This window comes from Tupaia chinensis, unplaced genomic scaffold (genome assembly GCF_000334495.1).
Source record: "Tupaia chinensis unplaced genomic scaffold, TupChi_1.0 Scaffold144702_1, whole genome shotgun sequence".
Lineage (NCBI taxonomy): Eukaryota > Metazoa > Chordata > Mammalia > Scandentia > Tupaiidae > Tupaia > Tupaia belangeri.
In genome coordinates this window covers 3264784-3288876 of record NW_006204563.1, presented here as the reverse complement: position 1 = coordinate 3288876, position 24093 = coordinate 3264784, and the positions used below count along the sequence as shown (strand labels likewise).

The window sequence follows — 24093 nt, the reverse complement described above, 5'->3', positions numbered from 1 at the left end:
AATGGAGAAAAATGCCATCAGTATTGACAAGTTTAGTTTGACAAGTCGTACCTCTAGTGCAGCTTTTTGTACAGTGATTTGGCTAAAGACTCTGGCCCCTTCAGGGCAGACTGTCCTCAGTTCATCTTTATTGAGAGAGAAAAGTTGTGCACCATTTAATACTCCAAGACTGTTGACAGTCCTGAAAAAAAAAAAAAAAGATATAAGAAACAGAGCAGTAAAAGTATTGCCTAGAAAATAAAAAAACAAAAGACAATTTTTAGTTCCAGCTAGTAACCTCCCTTTTCCAAGTGTTCCCTACACTGATTTTTTCCTACACTGAAACTCCTTAAATGGCCTACAGTGCTTAGTCGGGGCACTGACAGGGACTTTATTGATGATAGCCTTGAGGTTATCTAAGACAACTGATTACTTACTAAGTATGAAAAAGGAGTCAATTTGGTTTAGTATCACTACTGCTTAATATCAGTTCCTTGGGCAGCAGGTAGCATGGTGGTTAAGATGCTGGACTCCCACATAACTGACCACAGTTCAAGTCCCAGATCCAGCAGCTTGGGACTCACATGAATGCACGCACATGTATGCGTGTGTGCCCAAAGTCCCAGAAGGATGGGACTAGCAGTTAGCATAATGGCTATGTCCCTGGACTCTTATATAGTCAACCATGTTCAAGTCCTGGGCCCGGTGGCTTAAACTCACACCAGGCGCATATGCATATGTGCCCAAGATCCCAAGAGGAGAATGGAGGAGAAGAGACTGCAGCATGGCCGTACCCCTGGGGAGTGATTTTTTGCTTTCTGTCTCTCTGTCTCTGTCTTTCTGGTGAGCGCATGCATGCGCCCTATAGGAAAAAATCTTAAAAAAATAAAGAAACCAAAAACCAAAGTCCCAAGAGGAGAATGGAGAAGAATGGATTGTGGCTTGGCCATCTCCCCTGGGGCATGATTTCTAACTTTCTCTCTGTCTCACTCTCCAGCAATTGCACACCCTATAGCAAAAATCTCTCATCAAAAAACAAAAAAAGAAGTTCGTCGTCTGAAACACAGTAGAGGCCGTAGCCAAATGGTATCTATGAAGTGTCTTCAGCACCTATGTGCTCTCCAAGTTGTATGGGAACCTACATTACTGTGTGAGTTGTACCATTCATAGCAAGGTAGTCAGTCAGGAGCTCCAAAGGATCAAATGCTCCCACCCCAATTTACACCTGTGGGTGCTGCCCCTCACCTTCCACCAAAGCCCATGGGCTGAGTCTTTAAGGATTGAAGAACTGTCATCCGGGAAAAAATAAAATGCAACTTACACATTAAGAAAAAAAAAAATCAATGATGAATAGATACTACTAACTAGAAAATGGAGTGTCATCAAGAAATGGTTACATCTTTCAATTCTTTTTTATCTATGAATAACTATAGTCACTTCCTGAGTGTAGAACAAAGTATACAGTGTCATTTGTGACACTTTAGTAACCAAATTGAAAATGATGCATGATCTACATGGATTTTCAAAGTATTCACAGACAGACTTACACAGGGTTGAATCCCTTTGACTGTAACCACGCCTTCACGTCCTCTGGTGTGGAGTCATACGTGATATTGACAACTGGCACGTTCTGCCGTGGCACGTGGAACTTCTTCTGAGCGGCACTCCGGCCAATGGTCAGCCTGTGGATGAGCTCATCCTGCACTTCCTCCATCTGAGATTTCCTTCCTAGATACAGCAGGGAGTAAGTTATTTTCAAAATTCCGTAACCTTACCCATTCTCTAGAACCCCAACCCAAATAAAACTTTGACCCCAATAGGACTTACAATCTAGTGTTGTTGTCATCTTTCCTTACTTTTATCACCACCCAGTATAAATTCCATGGCCAATTATAAAAATAGCCTCCCAGCTCTTCCTTTCTCCATTGTACTCATTTGGCGAAACTCCAACCCTGGTTAAATGGAACTTTCTGCCTATTCTGTGCCTGCACCTGCACAGCTGAATATAACACAACAGTACTGAATGATCTCATATTAAATTCATGATTATGAACCTCAGTGAGCTATTAATGCCCCCTGACAATCATACTACTTTTCTTGAGACTAGTGGTTTTTGACTGGGAACAATTTTGACCCCAGGGGACATTTGCCAATGTCTGGAGACACTTTAGGTTGTTGAAGAAAAAGGGGGAAGGTTGCCACTGTCATGCAGTGAGTAGAGGCTGCGGAGGCACAGAATATTCTACCTCCTGTAGCAGACAATAGACCAGTCTCAAATGTCAAGGTCGAGGTTGAGGAACTCCACCCTTGATGTTTTGGACAGGTATCGCATATCTTCTACTTTCTCTGCAAAGCTCCAACCCATTTTCCAAACCTCATCCTGAACTGAAGGTCCGACTTCCTAATTTCTAAATTAGAATTAGAGGAGGACCTCTATGAATTGCCTAATGGTTCTCTTTCCTAAAGAACTTCCTCCTTCTATTCTGCCTTCCTTTCTATTACATTATATATCAACTGTTTCCACATTTCTAAGGTCAACCCCTCTGGTGTTCGAGACCCCAAGTGCTCTATCTATTCAAATACTTTGACAGTGACTTCTCCCCTATTTCCCCTGTGTCACCAATCTTCCTCCTTCACTGAATCATTTCACCAACATAAAAGCATGCTATTATGTTTCTCACCTTTAAATAAGCCTGTTTTTACCATGTCCCTTTCACAACTATTGCTCATTGATGTTTGTTTTAGCAAAAACTCCATTAGAAGTTGCCTATACTAGCTGACTCTAATCTTGCTCCCCTATTGTCTCTTAAATTTGTTGCAATTCAATTCATTGCTTTTGCCCCATCTCTCCATGTACTGTTAAAACTACAATTACTTCCCAACCATTATCTCATTTAACTTATCAGCAACATTTTGAAGTAGGTGATTGATTCTGAGGTAGACCTCCCTTTTGAATTCCTCTCTATATTGGAAACCTGCTTTCTCCTTTTGCCTAGAGCAAAAAGATTGACTAACACTCCTACTGTCTTTGCTAAATAACCCAAACCTCCCTACCCTAAGATGTTCCATAATGATGTAATAATCATCAGTCACCAGACCCCTTGCCCTGAGCCATGAAGACCATTAAGATTCCATTGTGTTTAGGTAGAGATGGAACATACCCTTAGAATGATTAACCTGCTTGTTTTGAGTCTGTAATTTGCATTTGCTTTTACAATGTAAAACCTTACCCTCTACCCTTTCAAGCCAACCATTCTTTGTTCTTGTGATTGCTAAATCAATCCAGAAAAGAGTGTGATTTTTTGCCTTTATAGGCACCCCTCACCTTGCACTTGGGGCTGTGGGGTTTTGAGAGACATGAGTCGCCCCATATGCTGCCGGCTTAATCGATACAACTCTAATACATTTGGCTGTGTCTAGATGTCCTCTTATTATTTGCTGATTAAACTATAATAATTCCTCCCTGAAACATGTTCTTTTGGGGCTTCCAGGACACCACTCTACTGCTGATTTTCCTTGCATTTCACTGGCTACTCCACAGTCTCCTTTCCAGAATCATCTCATCTTTCCAATGAAGTAATGCTGAAGTGTTCCAGGTTACGATCCTTGGGCCTCTTCTCTGCTTGTACTTGCTCCATTGATGATCATATGCTGGGTCTAATGGCTAAAAACTCCAATTAAAAGCTGCTGACTGCTAAATCACTTCTCCAGTCCTGGCTTTTTATTCAGAATTCTCGATCCATATGTGCTGTCTACTATACATATTTATTTGGAAGTCTATTAGACATCTTAAATATATTTCAAATATAACATGTCCAAACACAATTCTTGGTCTTCTTCTAACTTGTTTCTAGACTTTCCAACTCAGCTAATGGTGATTCTATTCTGTCTAGTTCCTTTGCAAATACCAAGGAGCTACACTTGATTCCCTTTGACCTATACTAGATCGAATCCAACAGCAAATCCTATTAGTCCTGCCATCAAACTCTATCCAAAATCCAACTACTTTACTCCATTTTTTTTTTCTGTTGCCAGCTTGGTTTGAGCTATCAGCCTTTTGACAGGTCTCTCTTCTCTCCTCCTCAGCATCACTTATTTTTCTTTCCCTTCTTAATACAACAGCTAGAATTATCCTTTTAAAATATAAGTCAGATCCTGTAGCTCTTCTGCTCCATGTATTCTCTCATTATCCAAATGACCCCTAGTAAAAGGTCCTATATGACCTCTACCTCCCCAAGGCAACTATGACTCTCCCCCGAGCTCTCTACTGTAGCTCACAATGGCTTCCTTGGCGCTATCAGTTCCTGCTGCCTGAAATGTACCCTTCCACCTGCTATAAACTCATAGCTCACTCTCTACCTCCATTAGGTTTCCCCTGAGTTATTCAACATTGCAACCCCCTTCCCAATGGGACTCTCTATCCATATAACCATGCTATTCTGCAAAGCACTTTCCACCTTCTAATATTCTTTAACAACTTAAGTGTTTATTATCTACTTCATTTTTTCATTAAAGTACAAGCCTGAAGAGAAAGAGGACCTGTCCTTCATTTATTTGCTTCCATATCCTGGCACCTAAAACAAAGTGTTGATTCAATACATACTCATTTTTAAATGTCAAAGGGGAGAAAAGGAGGGAGGACAGAGCCAGAGGGTGAGGGAACAGTACTGATTGTTGTATTTAAGTGATATCTTATATGCATTTCACTACTTAACTCTTAAGTCACCACATCACAGTGCCGTCAGCATGTAAGTGCATCTGAAAGGACCAAGTATCACCATACTAGAAGATTTATTTTCTTATCCACTACCTTAGCCATGGATCATCATCATTATAGCATAATATTCTTTACAAGGAATACATAAAACCTCTTTTCCATGAGCTCCTGACTTTGGGTTTCCATTTTCATCGTTCCGCACACAACGAACAAACTAACTTTATACTTCTTTCTAAACTAACACTACTGATTAAAACAGATTAAACTCAAATAAAAGGGCTAGTATTTCAAAGGAAATGAAAGAAATGCAAAGCAGCTAAAGCATTGGTATCTTCAAAAGTGGTAAGACAGAAGGTTTCTGGATCCTGTGATAAAGCAATCTCAGCTCATGTAACACATGGCCCCAAGAAGCTGTTTGCATAGCAGCACACAGTGACAGTCCAGCAAAAGGGTCTCATTTTTTGCCACTTGGTACATTTTAAAACAGGCATATTGGCTTTTCTCCCCTTATTCCTGGCTCTTTACTAACATCTTTATGAGCATTCACTTTCTAGTAGTGTCTATATTTATTTATATTTGAGAGATTTTTGCTATAGGGTGCGTGCACTTGCCAGAGACAGAGAGAGAGAGACAGAAAGCGAGAAATCACCCCCTGGGAGGATGACCATGCTGCAATCCCTTCTCCTCCATTCTCCTGGGATCTTGGGCACGCATGCACATGCTCCCAGCATGAGTTTGAAGCTACAAGGTCCAGGATTCAAATCATGATGGGCCATGTGGGAGTCCAATGATGTAACTGCTATGACATCTTTTTTTTTTATACAGATTTTTATCAGAAATTTAGGCAGTAAACAGAGAATGTAGGTAACTTACACAGAAATATTTTGAGAGCAATCTAGCTACTAATCAACACACACTTAGACATACTGATCTTGTTCTTTAAGACTATGAAGAAGCCCTAACATTCATACATTAAAAAAAAAGTTCTCTAAAAGTTCTACCAAGAAATATTTATTTTGTAAAAAGGAATATCTATTTAATGTCAAGCTATACTTATGAGACATCTTAAAAAGGAACTTTACAAATGTAATTGCAAGGTTTTGTTACTTTAAGGCAACAAGTACATGCATTAATTGGAGAGATGTTTCTGTTTTATATATCAGCAGCACCTCTGACTTACGAAAAACAGCCTTGAAAATGATGAGTCACAATTATTGGGAGAATTCTCTATCTTTAAAAGTATTCAAACTATGTCTCTTTCCCAGTAGGTTATTCTGGGTTTCTTAGAGTGGGATAAGTACAAACTGTCCCAGCCCACAGTAATGTTCCAAATGGGGACTGAGTGCCTGGAACTCTGATCCTAGCCCTGGAGAAAGAGGGTCCCAATGTCAAAGATTAAGAGTGTCCCAATGGCAAAGATTACTTGGCTGACGAGTCACAGGAGGAGATGTTATGAACTTGAGGAGAGAATAGAGGAAGAAGCAGTCATTGCTAAGAGGAAAATTCTCCTTAGGGAAATCAACAAAAATATTTATAGAACTTTCTCATCTTTAAACCATGTCTTTTGTGTCTTTGAAAATAAGAATAAAAGCATCCTTTAAGAAAGCCACATGTATTTAAAATTTTTAGTATTGTATTCTATCATACAATACAATTTTATCACTTATATACATACACTCATAGAGTCGTTTTTGCTACACAGAAAAAGTTTGTAGCTGTTCTGAAACTTCAGTTTTCCTTTAGTTTTCTATTAAGGTCACGATATGGATATAACATTTATTTTAATCAGGTACAGAAAGAAAATATGTCTGTGTCGACTGTGTTTACTGCATTTAGCCAGAATTTCTACAGCAGTTTAGTTTGTGTCTTTTTTAAAAATTTATCAAGAATCACCATGACGGGAAACCAGCAGTTAGTATAATGGCAATGTCACTGGACTCCCACGTAATCGACCGCAGTTCGTGTCCCGGACCCGGTGGCTTAAAACTCACGCCGGGCGCGTGTGCGTGCATGGCCAAGATCCCGAGAGGAGAATGGAGGAGAAGGGATTGCAGTGTGGCCATCCCCGCTGGGGGGTGATTTCTCGCTTTCTGTCTCTCTGTCTCTGTCTGTCTGGTGAGCGCACACGCCCTGTAGTGAAAACCTCTTCAAAAAAAAAAAAGAATCACTATGACTGAATCAATGGGGCTATGACTTACTAATATGAGAATCAAAGTAGGGTAAACATGAAAGTGAAAGATTCAATAATTGAGCTTCAAATATAAGTCTTAAGCTTCTAATCTCAGATATAAAGTTAATAATTCAATACATGTATCTAAATGTCAAAGATGAAATTTGGTATGAATAATAATTTGTTACTCCTTTTCTAACAATATAGATATTATCAAGGCAAATGGTGACACAGCCAAGCACCACGTAATGATGTTAGTCAAAGATGAACTCAATATACAATGGTGGTTCTGTAAGAGTATGTACCGGGCCCCATCACGTAGTGCACAGCAGGCTGTACCATCTCTCGGCTTGTGTAGGTACAGTCTATGATGTCCACACAAGGACAAAATCACCTAGCACATTCCTTAGAATGCATTCCTGTCATGAAGAACACATGACTTCAGAATGATTATCTACAGTAAAGTGTGTTTATATGGAAAAAATAATTCAGAACTCTAAGAGACCCATATTGAGAAAATGACAAATATCTGTGTAACGCACACACACACACTTACACATTTTTGTATACTTCTATCATATTAGGAAATATAAAATATCTTATTTTCCCAAGACTGTTCATATATCAAGTATTGGTAAGGGAATTTTAAAATACTTTTAAAAAACATTGAGTATTATGTAAAATAGACATGCCATATACTACAAGGTAAAACAAAATAAAAATTATTCTAGAATTCCCTTTGGTATTCAAAATATCTATAATGTTATTCTCCAGTACTAACAAGGGTAATCCAAAATAGGCCATAGTTTTGTTGTTGTTGTTGTTGTTTTTGAAGAGGTTTTTGCTATAGGGTGTGTGCGCTCACCAGAAAGACAGAGAGAGACAGAGACAGAAAGCAAGAAATGACTCCCCAGGGCGGATGGCCACACTGCAATCCCTTCTCCTCCATTCTCCTCTTGGGATTTTGGGTATGCACACACACACACACGCCTGGTATGCATTTAAGCTGCTGGGTCTGGGACTCAAACCATGGTTGACTATATGGGAGTTCAGTGACGTAGCCATTATGCCATCTCCTAGTCCCAGCCATAGTCTTTCTTTTAGTTTATTTAAATATGGTTTTCATAGAAACCATTTGTATGAAAAAATCAAATTTAAATGTATACAGCTATGAAGTTAAAGTCTAAATCATTTGAGATGTGAATCAGGAGGGAAAACCTGAGACTGCCATCAGCAGGTGATTACGTTTTGACTGAATATATGTTAGAATCAAATGCAAGGAAAAGAAGCAGAAGACAAGGATGAGGATGATTATCAGCAAATATTTACAGACTACTTATTAACATGCCTGGTCAAAATCAGGGCTTTTCAGCCTCCCACCATTGATGCTTTGGGCCAGACAGCTCTGTGGTAAGGACCGTTCTGCGCACGGCAGGGCGCTGCTTAACATTCCAGGCCTCCCACCATCCCTATAAAGAGCTTTATGACATTGGATAATGTTTGGAATGGACATGTGTACTCACTCTGGCTCTAATAAAGAATACCAGGCCCAACGCTGTGGTTCACCCACAAAAAATAAATAAATAAAAAACATTCCAGGCCTCTACCAATCAGATACCAATAGCTTCCCTCCACCCCCCACCCCGTGTCACATTCCAAAAATGTCTCCAGACAACAGCCCATGTCCCCAGGTAGAGGAGGAAGAGGACAAAATCAGCCCTAGTTGGGGATACAATGAACTAAAATATATAATGCATTTGGTCCTCACAAGTAGTCTGTGAAGCAAATACCATTATTTCTCCCCCTTTTCAGATCCTGAAGTTAGAGAGGACTATTAAAGGGCTGTAGGTCACACGGCTGGTAAGTCATGTCACTACCCACACTCCAGTATGTCTGATTCCAGAGTCCGTTCCAACCAGCACAAGAAATTGTAATGTGCGTAGAAACACACACATTAGAGATGGAGAAAACGTCCTGCCCTCAGGATTACTTAAAGGTTGAGGAACCAGGTGAACTGTTTTAGTCTGTGAAATACCACATTACGTATAAAGATTACTGTCTATATTTAGTAATATTTAATACCAGTAGAGCCCATGATAAGCAATATTTTGCTTAATAGAGCTTTGAATTCATGGAAGAAGCTTTTTGCCTCCCTGGGAAACTCACGATCTACTGGAAGTTGCTTGTGTCTCTGGCTATCTCGCACAATACTGCCACCGCTGTCACTGGAGCTGCTGTTCTGACGGGTCACATTTGCCGGGACCTTTGACACAGGAACGGGTGCCGGAGCAGAAGGTGGGAGTGGGACAGGGACAGGAGCCGGGGTTGGAGGTGGTGAGGGGGCAGTGGGAGTATCAGCTGGTCTTGGCCCATACTCCATCCTTTGTTTCTGTAAAAAGACAAATAACTTGAAATGTAAAAGAAAATAAAAATGTAGGCTAGGATAGGCAATTGTTGCTATTTTTTTTGTAAACTTACCTGCAAATCCATAATTGTGTATGTATGTGTATACATACACAATTGCTAATCCTCTATAGTATAACGTCATTAAAAATCATCTTTTAAAGATTCTACATGTCGTTTCACAATTAAAACGTAAGTTAAGGAGTCACAAGGACACGTAACAGCAAACAGCAGTATTATAGTGATGAATGGTAAGAGAACAAAATTTAGATTTGGAATCATACAAGACCAGGGTAAGCTGAAAGATTTCTGATTATTTTTTAATTCACACTAATAATAATTTCTAACTATACTGAAAATCTAGATGCCAACAGTATAATGTATCTCTCCTTATTTTAAATGTATGCTGTACTCAAAGATTTTTAAGCACAAATAATTTATTAAGGACAAGGGCAATATTCCAGTACATATACTTTAATTTTTTTTTTTTTTTTTTTTTTTTTTTTTTTTTTTTTTTTTTTTTTTTTTTTTTTTGCTGTAGGGTGTGTGTGCTCACTAGAGAGACAGAGGGAGGCAAGGAAAGTGAGAAATCACCCTCCGAGGGGGCATAGCCACACCACAATCTCTTCTCCTCCATTCTCCTCTCTGGATTTTGGATATGCACACCCCTGCGCCTAGTGTAATTTCCAAGCAGCTGGGTCCAGACCTTACACCCAGCAGTCAGTCATGTGGGATCCAGTGTCAACCTCCACACCACCTGCTGGCACTAGAGCAATAATTTTAAAATGCTGGGGGCCGGATAGTAGAGCCGCAGTATAAAGCCATGATCTGCACAGCAAGATCACATGGGAAGGTTCTCGGAGTTCAGAGACTCCCTGAGTACATCAGGCCCATGAATTCCCATGATCCCAGGCTGGACAAAGATTGAGGGTAGCCTACGTGCCAGGGCCCTCTGGGGTGCTGTCTCTTTCTTTCTTGCTCATGGAAGAAATAAATAAATAAACTTTTAAAATGTCATTAATGTTTTCAAGGCACAACCCTTTCTGCCATCACTTTAAAGCTAATTTTTTAAAACTGAAGATTTTGGAAGAATGCTATGGCATGGATGGTTTAACGATAATGATATGGTCTTTAACTAAATGTTTATGACTACAACTCAAAAACCTACCAGACAGAAGGACATGTGGGAATTTGTATCTTAAAAGGTAGATATGATAAAATACATGAAGCTTTGATCATTTTAAAATAATGATTGCTATATAAAATAACTGATAACTGCACGCTAAGAGGCTCCAAATTCTCAAAAGGCACATTTTCTTCATAGAATCAAAATTACACTGCAGTGACTTGTAATTGAGAGAAAGTTTAGATATTGCACTGCACACTTTTAATTATTCTAAAATTTAGGATTAACTGATGAAATGCAAATAGACCTTTTGGTAATCTGGACTGCTCATTAAAACAGTATTCACTTTTAAGGTCTTTATTGGCCCAAATATAAGGTATTATTGATTGTAAGAGAGTCCTCCCTAATTTCCACAGAGTTCAAAAACACACCACACACACACATGCACACACACACACACACATACACACACATATATATAATCACTTTTTAATTAAATCATTACTCAAAACAAAACAAAACAAAACAAAAAACACAGCAACCTTCACCATAGTTGCCTTCACAGCAAATGACTAACACCTGTGGAAATCTGAGTGGGAGGGAGCCCTCATTCTTTTCTGCTATCTCTTTAAAAGTTACCACTTGCCAACCAGTGGGATGGGAAAGGTGGGAAGTGTGTTATGAGAGGGTGAGAGCAGAAATGAAAGAGGTGTTTATAATGCTGCTAGATACTGGGGGGAGGAGGGTAAGGAGCAGAGAGGAAGGAGGGAGGGAGAGAAGGAAGAAATGGGGCTGATTCTCAGGGCAAACCACAGACTTAGAATGAGACAGAAACAGAGACAGCTAATGCCTTTAGCATTCAAAGCCTAGAAATATTTTTAATGTATTCAATACTATTAGGCCATTGGAAAAGTCATGATGTATTTTTGTAAGTTTTTCTAGACAAAAATGTGTCATGACTTTCCCGACAACCCAATATATTAGAATAATAATTATTACACTCCACAAAAATCATCTTCCTATATTTAGGCCAATACGCCATTTTCAAACAGTCAAAATACAGCAAAAATCACCAAAATGCAATACTTAGCACACACCAAAGTCATCTGAATAACATATATGCAATGTCCCTTTGACAAGAACATCCTTCTTCACATGTAATTTCATGAAGGGTTAATGAATTCTCACATTAGTGTTTCAAATGTGTCCGAGTTTAAATGATTGTTTTTAAAGCTTAACAACAAAATACCAGGAGCTCTGCATTCCATGAAATGATTCATATTTTCTGCTTTCATAAAAACAAGAACAGCTAGTGTTTACTCTCCATCAAATAATACGGTGAAAAACTGAATACTCTGTGTGTTATTGTCACAAGCCTGAAGACAGGCTCACCAAATGTCCTGTGCTTCATTTCATTCCTCTGTCTTTGCTACATAAGGCAACTTTATCAGGATGACCTAAGAGAACAATAGGTTTAAAACAACTATGTATGTATACATATGTACACTTGATTTAAAAAATATGAAAAATTTTAATGACTTATGCTATAAATTATATACTTGCATATTTTCCTCTTTTCTTAATCTTCTCCTTTTGCCTCATGCTTCCAACCTCTGCCATAATAATGAGGAAAAAGCCTCTTCCTTGAATCACTATAAGTCATTCTGAAATGGCAACTAAGAGAGCTTTTCTGTGGAAACTGGTTTCTAATTTTTGGTGCAGGAGAAATGGAATTGGTGTTGACTCCTGCAGTCTCTCGCCGTGTCCCTCTCTATCTATCTTCACTCTTCTATCTTCATTCCTTTTACCTCCTACTTGACTGCTGTTTGTGTGTGTGTGTGTTTTCCTGTCTCTTGGCTATTTTTGGTTGGAGAAAGAGAATTAGTGACTTCAATTTACCTCCAAATTTTGGAAAGTTTAGAAAAGCAGAACCAGACTCCAAATTTAAATTTCTTTTCCTAAATGAAAGATGCTGAAGCTCCAAATCAAAAATAAACCTTAACCAGCTCTCTCAGTTTGCCTGACACTTCCCCGGAAATTAGCATTGAAAATCTCACATTCCCATACACCTCTCCAAGGAAGCGCAAACTTGGATGGCTGGTCTACCTAAGGGAGATCCACTTTTGCACCCTAATTGTCATTTCCTCACTCTCGCCCTTAAACTCCCATAAATATAAAGTGTTATGTAACATAAAACTCATTTGTCTTACTCAAAACAAACAAACAAACAAACGAAAAAACAGAATGACTAGACCTAGACCTCACACAAAAAATTTACTTTTCATTGACAATGAAATAGAAATGAGTCATTTTTCTTTAGCAACTAAAACTGAGTAGAATTTCTCAAGGATTAAAGAAAGTTATTGAGAGATAAGCTCCTGATTCACACAAGGTACTGCTTCAGGGGGGAAATTATGCAAGTACACCCAACAAAGTCATTAAAATTGAGCTGTTTTTTAAAAAACTTAATCTACTCTGAATTATAAGTTTCTCCTCTAACTGTTGTCTCTTTGGAACTCTGCAGTGAAAACTAAGCACAGCTGGAACATTTGGAGGGTGTTAAGTCCACAGATTGAATCCAAAAAATAATATTAAAAAGAAGAGCCATGAGGGAACAAATGTGGGTTACCTCTGACAGCTCACCAAGTAACTGCTATTGGGAAAACACAGCAAATCACATCAAATGAGAAATTCACATGGGAGATGGAATTAAAAGAGTACAAGTTATAACATATATGAAGTATCCAAAAACATAAGCAAATTAGTTTTTGACAGAAAAGTTATTTGCTCACAAATTAACCAAAGAAGGTGCTTATAGATATATAATTAATTTCCATCACTCTTATCTAGCCATGTAAAACTAACCATGTAGATAGATGACAGTATAAACACAATATAATATTTCAGTAGTGGGGCTGGCAGGTGGCATGGTGATTCAGGGCAATGGACTCCGCTATGGCTGATGGTGCTTCGAGTCCCAGACCCGGTGGCTTGCTTTCTCACTTTCTTTTTCTCTCTCTCTCTCTCTCACTCTCACTCTGTCCCTCTCTGGTCAAATCAAAATAAATAAATAAATAAATAAATAAATAAATAAATAAATAAAACCTGGCAGCTTGCTTTCTCACTTTCCTTCTCTCTCTTTCTCTCTCTCTGGTCAAATTCAAAATAAAATTAAGTAAAATAAAATAAATGAATAAAATTAAAAAAAAGAATATTTCAGTAGTAACTATTTGCAATAAAGTATGTTATAATAGTACGATATAGGCTCATTTCATTTTTATGGCTTATGAAAAAACAATTAGAGGGGCCAGTAGGTGGTATGGTGGTTAAGGCACTATACTCCCACATGGCTGACTATGGTTCGAATGACAGACCCAGAGGCTTGAAGATGACTCTGGATGCATGCGTGTGCGTGCTTAAAATCCTAAGAGGAGAATTAAAGAGAAAGATTGTGCATGATTATCCCCACTGGGGTTGGGGGGGGTGATGGTGGTGGTTTCTCACTTTCCCTCTCTGGCAAGCACACATGCCCTATGGCAAAAGCCTAAAAAAGAAAAAGAAAAAAATTAGAGCACATTAAAGACTAATTTTTATCTAATAGGTGATTTTATAAAAAGAATATCATGGTGTGATCTTAGTAAAATTCATTTCTTAATATGTAGGCTATATAAAAAAATCTAACATTTTATATAATTATATACACATGTTGGGAAATAATACACACATGCGCACGCACATGCTCACATATGCACACACCCCCACCAAAGGGTCCTCAAAGAGTTCATGGGAAATACTTATTATGAAAAAACCACGCAAACACTTAAAAAATTTTTTACACCCAAACAAACTGATACTATTCTATTTTCCACAAATTTTTGGATGTCCCTTTGTGTGTGTGTGTGTGTGTGTGTATGTAAGTACCTCTTAGAGTGAGTATTAATCAAATTACCACAAGAAGTATCTGTGGGAAAACATCAATACATGAGGCAGAATAGAATCCTTGTTTCAAAACATCACTTCTAATGAGCAGTGTCTTCTGATTTTTTTTTTTTAAACCACAACTTTCTTTTTTTTGGAGAGGTTTTTGCTATAGGGCGCGTGTGTTTGCCAGAAAGACAGAGAGAAAGAGAGAGACAGAAAGCGAGAAATCACCCCCCAGGGGGGATGGCCACACTACAATCCCTTCTCCTCCATTCTCCTCTCAGGATCTTGGGCACGCATGCACATGTGCCCGGCGTGAGTTTAAGCTGCCGGGCCCGGGACTCAAACAGTGGTCGACTGCGTGGGAGTCCAGCAACATAGCCATTATGCTAACTGCTGGTCCCAATCCACAGCTTTTAAAGAACCGCATATAAGCAGACATTGGTGAAGATGGAGGAATATGAAGGCATCTTTAGTTGCTCACTCTGTCCCGAGGTATCTGAACATCTGGATTTGAGCTGAAAAAAACAGCGCGCGTTCCTAACACGGGTGGAAATGAGTATCGTTAGTAGTGGTCTAGGTGTCACTCTGCAGAAAATACCTTCACTTTTACTTTAGGGCTACTTAAATATGCATTTGGAAAATAGAATTTTATATGTCGGCTGGCTTGCAGAGATCACGAAACCTGAGTCCTTCTACTTCACACTGAGTCAAGTGGAGCCCAGAAACATGAGATGCTCCCTTTGAGATGGCAGAGCTGGTCAGTGGAAGCACAGGACTCACATCCTCATCTACCCATTCCAGACTGGGCTTGCCCCACAGTACCACAGCACGGGTTAGGAACTAGAGAAGACGAGGAATGCTCATTTCATCCTCAAGGTCATGGAGTCTGAACATTCAGTCATTTGCATCTTAATACAGGAAAAGTATCTATAGTAATAAGAAACACATGGACTTGGTAATAAGAAATGAAACACATATTTAATCATATCTTAGATTAGAAAATGAAAGCAGAGGAGGTCATGGTTACTGCTCTTAGAGTATGTGGGATCCTCAAAAAGTTAATGGAAAATGCACATTATGAAAAAAGTGCATGGATTTCAAAACAATATTTGTACCACGGTCAATTCATACTTTAATTCCTTTTTTTTTTTTTTGGAGAGGTTTTTGCTATAGGGCACGTGCGCTCACCAGACAGAGAGAGACAGAGAGACAGAAAGCGAGAAATCACCTCCCAGGGGGAATGGCCATGCCGCAATCTCTTCTCCTCCATTCTCCTCTTGAGATCTTGGGCACACATGCACACACGCCCGGCCTGAGTTTTAAGCCACCAGGTCCGGGACGCGAACCACAGTCAACTACGTGGGAGTCCAGCGACATAGCCATTACACTAACTGCTGGTCGCTTTAATTCCATTTTTTTCAACAAACTTTCTGAAGTCCCCTCCCTATAATATGAGCATCATATGAGCAACACGGCCGTTCAGTATATGGACAGTCACAATGTAAGAGGTTTGGGAACCCAGTCAAAAGACCTGTCAGGAAACTTGAAGTGGCGAGTGGACTCCAAGGAGGGCATGAAAGATCCCAGACATCCAAATGTTACCCAGCTAACATACTGTAAAACCTTGGAAGGTTCTACAACAAAATTTCTATCAAAACACATCAGGCTGGCCCTGCACCCTAGTAGTTAAGGGAGCTGAACTGTTCCTCAAAACAAGGATCCCAGGTACCAGCAGTTAGCATAATGGCTCTGTCACTGGACTCCCATGTAGTTGACCCCAGTTCGAGTCCTGGAGCCGGTGGCTTAAACTCACACCAGGTGCATGTGCGTGCGTGCCCAAGATCCCGAGAGGAGAATGGAGGAGAAGAGATTGTGGCATGGCCATCCCCCCCCCCGGGGGGTGATTTCTCGCTTTCTGTCTCTCTGTCTCTCTCTATCTTTCTGGCAAGTGCACGTGCCCTATAGCGAAAACCTCTCAAACACACACATACAAAAACAAGGATCCCACATGTGTACCCACAGTTCAAATCCTCGCCTGGTGGCTTAAAACATTGCTGGGAATGTGTGCATGCATGTCCCAAATCTCAATAAGATGGATAAATGGAAGAAGTGGTTGCATGCCACATTGTGGGTGCTTCCCCTGGGCCCCTGCAAGTGCTTGTACCCTCTAGCAATGAAAAAACATGCTATTTCTCCATAATCTCTCATAAGCATTTATTTCCTTTTGTCTGTATTTTCATCTCATAATATTTTTATGATCTCTTTTCTTTTTAAAGCTTTGTTTTAGTCACGAGGGAAACACATTAGGTGGGAATGGCTGCCTTTAGAAAACTGTTAAAAATCACTCCAAATGTGAGGATATTAAATGGCTTGACTCTCAGGGATGTCAGATGGCAATTTGACACCTACTCACTCCTGGTGCCAGGTCTGAGCGCACCTGCCATCAAAACAGACACCCTGACAAAAAGTGTGTGAACAATAGACAGGGCTGCTCTGGGCCCTCACACAGGAGCTGCTGTGACTTACGTGTTCTCTGCAGGAAACGTAAGGGCAGGAGGAGTAGTTACAACTGTGTCCATCTTAAATGTATTTGGAGACTTAGAGAAGCTGTATGGAAGTAGTTTACATTAAGTTCTCTTATTTCCACCACTTACAAAATACCTACTCTCTAAGTAAATCATGTAATTGGACTATTTTCTTAAATGTTAAAAAAAAAATGAAAGAATTGATGAAATCCAAGAAATGGACACTTAAGACAAAAGTTCAACTCCAAGGATTGTGAATGACCAGACTAACTTTTTTATTCCTTCCTTCCTTCCTTTCATTCTTTTGGTTTTTGCATAGGTATGTGTGCTCATTTGAGAGAGACAGAGAGAGAGAGAGAAAGTGAGAAATCACCCCCCAAGGCGATGGTCTTGCCACAATCCCTTCACCTGCATTCCCCTCCTAGGATTTTTGGGCGCGCATGCCTACACACCCAGTGTGATTTTTTTTGGAGAGATTTTCACTATAGGGCGCGTGCGCTCGCCAGACAGACAGACAGAGACAGAGAGACAGAAAGCGAGAAATCACCCCGCAGGGGGGATGGTCACGCCGCAATCCCTTCTCCTCCATTCTCCTCTCAGGATCTTGGGCATGCACGCACACGCGCCTGGCGTGAGTTTTAAGCCACCGGGTCCGGGACGCAAACCGCAGTCAACTACATGGGAGTCCAGCGACATAGCCATTATGCTAACTGCTGGTTCCCAAAAAACATTGTTAGATGCCACAAAGTAGTTGGCAATGCCTTAACTGTATGTGTGTTGTCAGGCCCGAGGGCCTCTTCCATCCTTGTCAAGGGGAGTGCTAACCTTCTCTCCTTTCATACAACACCCCAGTGTGATTTTTGAGCTGCCGGATCCAGGACTCAAGTCATGGTTGGCCATGTGGGAATCCAGAGCCTTAACCTCTACACCACCTGCTGGCCCTGATTAAATTCACTTTTATCACAGCATAATGCATGGTAAAGCCATCCTGACAAAATGTCACTTTAAGCATTCAGAGTAAAGGTGTCTATTTGTATATGTCTCTAGAGAAAGAAATGACAACCTTTTGCAGGCACTATTCCCTGGAACAGTAGAATCCATCAGAACAAGGGCTCTGGATCCAGAATGCTGGTCCTCATCCTGGATTTATGCACAGAATACGCATCGAGTGTGATACTGTCTACCCTTGAGTATAACATCATGGCTCTCTGCATGTGTGATGCAAGCTTAAGCTAATCATTAGGTGTCTTTCTGCAAAACAGTAGAAGGATCTAACACATTTTTGTTAAATAAAGCTTCTTTACATTTCTTCCAAGTTCTGATATCACTGGATGGAAGAGACAGATGGAAGGGATAAAAGTGTATGGGCTACATCTGGGGAGGGGAAAGCGGTCACCGCTCCTTTTTTTTTTTTAAGAATTATTTTATTTAATTTTATTTATTCTTATTATTTTTTAATTTGACCAGAAAGAGAGAGAGAGAGAGATGGAAAGTGAGGAAGCAAGTTGTCAGGTCCAGGACGCGAACCATGGTCGGCCATGTGGGAGTCCAGTGCTTTCATCACCATGCTACCTGCCAGTCACTACTCTTACTAGCAGGCACAAAGGAGAGCAATCCACAGCTCATGATCTGAAGACTGGATGCCGTATAACAGGTTTTTGTGGGGGATCTGCTCAGTGCTAGGTTTTCCATTGTTCTTTCTGTCAAGTACAAGAAGCTAAAACTCAACAAGTATTCGAGGGATGAGTAACAAAAAGACAGGAAAGACAGAGAGCTGTAGTCCAGGGGAATTTTACAGAAATAGGGAATTAGGATAATTGGACTCGACATAAGGATACTCGACATGGAAGCACCCTTACTGTCATTCTGAAATGTGTCCTATATCATTCTGAAATTCTGGCTGTATCTTTTTAAATTCTTCCACGCTATCCAATTGTCTTCTAAAAATTTCTTGAAGCAACTATAGATTTTTTCTCAGCTATTTTAGACAAAGGCATTTGATGATCCCGTGGTAGGGACTGTGGCGTACATTTCCAAGGGTGCTTTAATTTCCGATGTCTTCTTTTTCTTTTTTTAATGTTATAAATGTTTTGAGAATTTAAAATCCTTTTAGCACAGGACTTATGCCAGATACCAGACAGCAGATTGTCGGGCCTGCTTATTAAATTTTACAAAATTCTGGTGGTTTTGTTGGGCTCAGCCCAAAATTTTCAGGAGGTGTGAAAAAGCAGATGGTTTTTAGTCACTTTTAAAAGGAGGGCCCTCAATGTGAACACCACATATGCACACACAGAAGGCTTCCATACACATGTCTGCATACGTCACTGCGCTCACAGTTGCATCCAGAAATGTTCAAAAGACAGTCGGCTAGTGTTGAAAAGTTTAAAAGGATATAGCCAAAATAGGCAATCCCCACAAGGACCACAAGTTTCTATTTACACAAAGTAGCAAAACAAACTCCTCAAGCTTGTGAGCACTTAAAAACATTTCTTGGTTGTGCCAAAGCTGACAAAATTATAAGATGATGTTCTGTTCGTGAAAAGGGGGATAGATTTTTTTTTTCCTCCAAATATACTCTTGCTACCTATGATTTGTACTAATAGTTTGGGTTCAATTTTAAACAGAAGGAACCTTTAAGCAGAAAAGTCAACTTATGGCTCAAGCCAGGAATTGGGATTGAAGAAAAACATAAGACTGAACAGAAAACAAGAAAAAGTCAGAACTGTGAAACTCCTTAGGAAATCTCAAGTGGCAGAAAATACTTAGAATTCATATTACTTGTAAGTTTAAGTACAGATATTTTATCGGTTTGCCAATTCCTAGCAATCATGCACACAAATAAAAACAGAGTTGGATAATTGTTTCTAAAACGTTAACACTATACATTCTTGGCCACTGCTCACACACAGGAATTAGGGATATCCTTTGTGAACAGTGCTTCTTATAGCTTATGTTATGGTTGTATTATGGTTTGTCTCCCAAAGGTTTGTGTTTTAAAATTTGGTCTTAGTGGGTGGTGATTAGATATTCCCCCAAAATTCACGTGCTGGGAACTGGATTGTAGAGTAAAGGAGGTAAGTGACACATAATCTCTTCATGATGTTCCCAGGTGGGGCCTGTGGGTATGAAAGAGTCATTAGGGCAGGGCCTCTACAACTGAGTTCTAGTGTGTATACAAAGAGAAGAAATGAGGCGTCAGAGGCACACAGATACAGACCATGCTTGGCTCCTCTAAAAATTCTGCCTTCTACCATTTTGTGATGTCTTCGGAGTTGAAACCAACAGAACTGTTGAGTCAAAATAAACCTTGACTCTCTTAAATTTACTCAGTCTCAGGTATTTCTGTTGTCAATCCATTAACAGACTAGGATAGTTTATCATGAGGTCAACAGGTAGCATGGTGGTTGGGATGCTAGACTCCCAAATGGCCAACCAATGTTCGAGTCCTGGATCAGGCTTGAAAATCACACCTGGCAATGTGCATGCATGCCCCAAATTCTGAGAGAATGGAGAAGGGATTGTGGTGTGGCCATCCCCCTTGGGGGAGGATTTTTCCCTCTCCCTCTCCTCATCTTTCTCTGGCTCTTTCCAGCAAACATACATGCCCTATGGCAAAAACCTAAAATATAAGTAAATAAAATAAAATACTTAAAAAAATAAAAGCTAGCATATCATGAGTTATTAGACTGTCCATACAGTGCAAAGGGCACATACCCTACCAGTGTTTAAGCCATACATTTCACACATACTCTATTACTGTTTAAGGATAAGGTCAAAACTTTTACAGGAAAACCATGAACTGATATTCATAACACACACAGAAGCTTACGTTATGTCAATCATATCTCAAGCTCAGAAAAGTGGAAACTTGGGAAAGAAGAAAGTATAAAAACAGAGTTAGAAAATTCACTTCAAAAATTCATGGGAAACAGAGTAGACCATACCTTGAATAACTCAAACTCCTTCTTTGGCATCAATAGCTAATGGCAAATGATGAATATAAAATAAGTACATAATACATATATGCATACACACACACACATGCATATATAAAACACACATATATATAAACACACACATCAGGTCAGCCAAACATAAACACAGCAAACAATTCTCTTTGCCATCAATTTAAAATTGAGGTGATATGGAAACTATACACTAATTTCTTATTGCAAATATTTGCTTGATTTGTGGATTCCAGTGAGGCCAAGTCCTTCTGGAAAAGTGTAAAACCTATACGAGGCTTGAATGTCAGAAAAAATTATAAGTATTTAACTGAATTGTTACAGCAGAAATATGTTCACAATTTTAGGTCTGGCAATCTGTGCCTAGACCTGGCATTTAAATTAACCATTTCACTGCATATTATTTCTAGCTTCTACTGAAAGTCCTGACATTACTATGAAGTCAGATGTGATCTTTTTCTCAAGACTCTGAAAATGAAAGTAATTTTTCCTGGGGGAATGAGAAAGAAGCCACCCAAACTCAGAGGGAAATGGGATAGGAAAGTCCATCCACTCTGTCTCTGTTGACAAACCTGACCATAGAGAGTTTGTCATGAATCTAAAACCCTATGAGTTTAATAGCAAGCAGATTCAAGTGTCTGGGTGAATGAGACCACTGGTGTCACTGAAACCCTGAAAATGTAGTGTGAATCTCAATAGTCAATGGTCAAGAAGAGAGATTCTGACCTACAAAATTGATAGCATAAATATATTTTACTCTTAAGATTGAGAGAGGAACTATATCATAACTCAAGTGAACACATACTTGTTTTTTTAGTTCATAGTGAGAAAAGTGCAAGTTCAAGAGTAGTCAGTGCCAAAGCATTGAAGAGACTCTGAAAACTGCTACCTTCTATCAAATGGATGCTTCTGGTGGATTGAAGCACTATGGCTAACAAGACAGAACTATTATTTCTTCAAATGTTAGAAATATATTAGATTGGGGGGAAGTCATTCAGAGAAATCATCGTGTACTGCTAAATATTTGAAAAATTTCATATGGAAGAAAATCAGAAAACATTTATGTAAATCTTACAACATCCCTCACTATCGCCCCCCTAATTACTCTCAGAAAAAAAAAATGTACAACTAATTAAAAGTCAAAATGATTAGCATGCAAAAGGCATTTCAATACTGTTTAAGAATCAAAATTTTGAAAGTCTATAAACACTAAGTTTGCTGAGAAATTCTACTAACCTGTATGGTATGTGTGTATGGTGGATCAGCACGTCCTAACCCAGATTCTGGAGGTCTCACAATATCTAGGATATTATTTGGCACAAATCCAGAGTCTCCACTTGCATTTCGAACTTTCCACCATTGCTTCCTATCATCAAGTATCTGTCACATAAGAAAATAAAAATATAATTTCCATATAAAAAACAGTTTATAACAAAAGTTCACTTTTTATTCCTAAATTTCAACCAATTTTTTTTTTTTTTTACTTCTGGCAAGTCAACTCAGCATAAACATATCATTTATTAAATGATTCTCAGGAATTACACTAAGGATCACATTAGCATAGATAGGGTATCACCATGGTGAAGCTACCCAAGCACCACATTACTTTTTAACGTATCTGCTTTATTTGAAATACGTAGAGAGCACTATGATGACTCTCTTGGAAAGTCTTACTGTCTCCACGTTGAGAACAGAAAGGAAAAGTATAATAATCATTTTTTAATATAATTTAGTGTGCACCTTATATAGTCAAGAAGATGAACTTTCAGTTATAAACTAAGGAAGTGCTACGGGTGTCATGGTAGACTAGTTTCAACACCATTAGCTCACCAATTGCTGTGTACATTTGCACAAGGATACTAGGATAGAAAAACATAAAATGTTTCCTCTTACTGAAATATTGTGGGGTAGGTCCCTTTTGATTCCAAAATGAATGAAGCCCAAAAGAAGGAAGGGGGTTAAGTGAGAACCCCCACCCCTCCCAAAAATAAAGCATCCACAAAAAAAGCAGGTCTGAATAGAAAAAGGTATCTTGTATGCACTGTATCTTTTGTAATATACTAAAGAATAATTTATTGAACTCAGCATTTCTTTGAGGACGGTTTAGATCCATACCAAAAGAATACACTAAATCTATCTTACTGAGAATATAAAAGAGGTAAAATTCTATTACCTCTAGAATATCATCCTTTAGAACTGACAGCTCACTGTTGTTCCTTGCCACAAAGTCATACTTGGATTTGGCATATTTCTTGGACTGTGTTTTGACTGGGTCATAATTTCTATAAAAAGAAAGAAGGAAAAAAAAAAAGATTATCATCTTGCTAGCTTCTTCCTAAAGACTGAAAACAGAAGTAAAATATTAAAGCAAGCCAAATCCTACCAGAAAACTTTCTGACACATTATTTATATAGCAGTTTAGTTTTATTCTATTTTACAGAGGATGAAAAAGAAAAGGAACTCTGGAGTTCTTACTATTGAAATGAATGAACTGGGCCAGCAGATGGCATGGAGGTTAAGGCAGCTGGATTCTAAACGGCCAACTATGTGGTTCAAGCCCCAGACCCTGAACTTGAAAAGCATACTGTGAGAGTGGACATGTGTGCCCAAAATCCCAGGAGGAGAATGAAGGAGAAGGGACTGCAGAATGGAAATGTCTCCCAGGGGTGGGGGGATTTCTTGTTTTCCCTCTCTCTGTCTGTCTCTCTCAGGCAAGCACACACTCACTATAGCAAAAAACAAAGTGTGTATGGGGGGACTAACAATGGTTAGGATAAAAATAAGTAATGCAAAAATCACAAGGCTAGTTGGTCCTGAGTCAAACCCAGAATCGAAACCTACGCATTCGTTGTCTTTTAAATACACTTACTGTATGCTGTTTTGTTAATTAGCATCTCTATCATGAAAGAACTAGGGTGAAGATAAATGTTAGTATTAAGGGAGACTGAGGATAATTTCTGCGGTGGTAATTTAAGTTACATGTTGACTTCACTAATTCAAGCAAGGTTTCATTTGCCCAATATACGTATTTTAAAATTCTGACTACATGTCAATTTTTAGGAAGGCTTTGTCAAGTTATCTAAATTGTTAAGAGAAGGTATTCATTAAGTACAAGACCAGTAACATAAACAAATAAATAAGTAAATCGATAATTTATTTTCCTATATGCTTTATCTAAATAGTAAGAACAGATGTATGGACTTTATAATTTTTATTTATTTTTATTTATTTACTTTTTTTTTTTTTGGGGGGTATTTTTTTTTTTTTTTTATTTAGGGTGGGTA

The 24093-nt window shown here is 39.0% G+C and overlaps 1 protein-coding gene and 1 non-coding gene across 6 annotated transcripts in view; both read right to left on the bottom strand.

Annotated features, from left to right (window-relative positions):
- EPS8 (EGFR pathway substrate 8, signaling adaptor) overlaps positions 1 to 24093 on the bottom strand; it is a 209188-nt gene that overhangs the window by 2977 nt on the left and 182118 nt on the right. For all 5 annotated transcript variants that reach the window (XM_006167330.2, XM_014583770.2, XM_006167332.3 and 2 more), the window contains 4 exons: positions 22046 to 22189; positions 9033 to 9255; positions 1527 to 1707; positions 52 to 181 (listed from right to left, as the gene is read on the bottom strand). In XM_006167330.2, coding sequence (XP_006167392.1) covers positions 52 to 181; positions 1527 to 1707; positions 9033 to 9255; positions 22046 to 22189 — 678 coding nt within the window. The remainder of the gene's footprint in view (positions 1 to 51; positions 182 to 1526; positions 1708 to 9032; positions 9256 to 22045; positions 22190 to 24093) is intronic.
- LOC114005877 (U6atac minor spliceosomal RNA) lies at positions 17566 to 17691 on the bottom strand. Its single transcript, XR_003547676.1, has one exon. It is a non-coding gene; the product is annotated as a U6atac minor spliceosomal RNA (small nuclear RNA).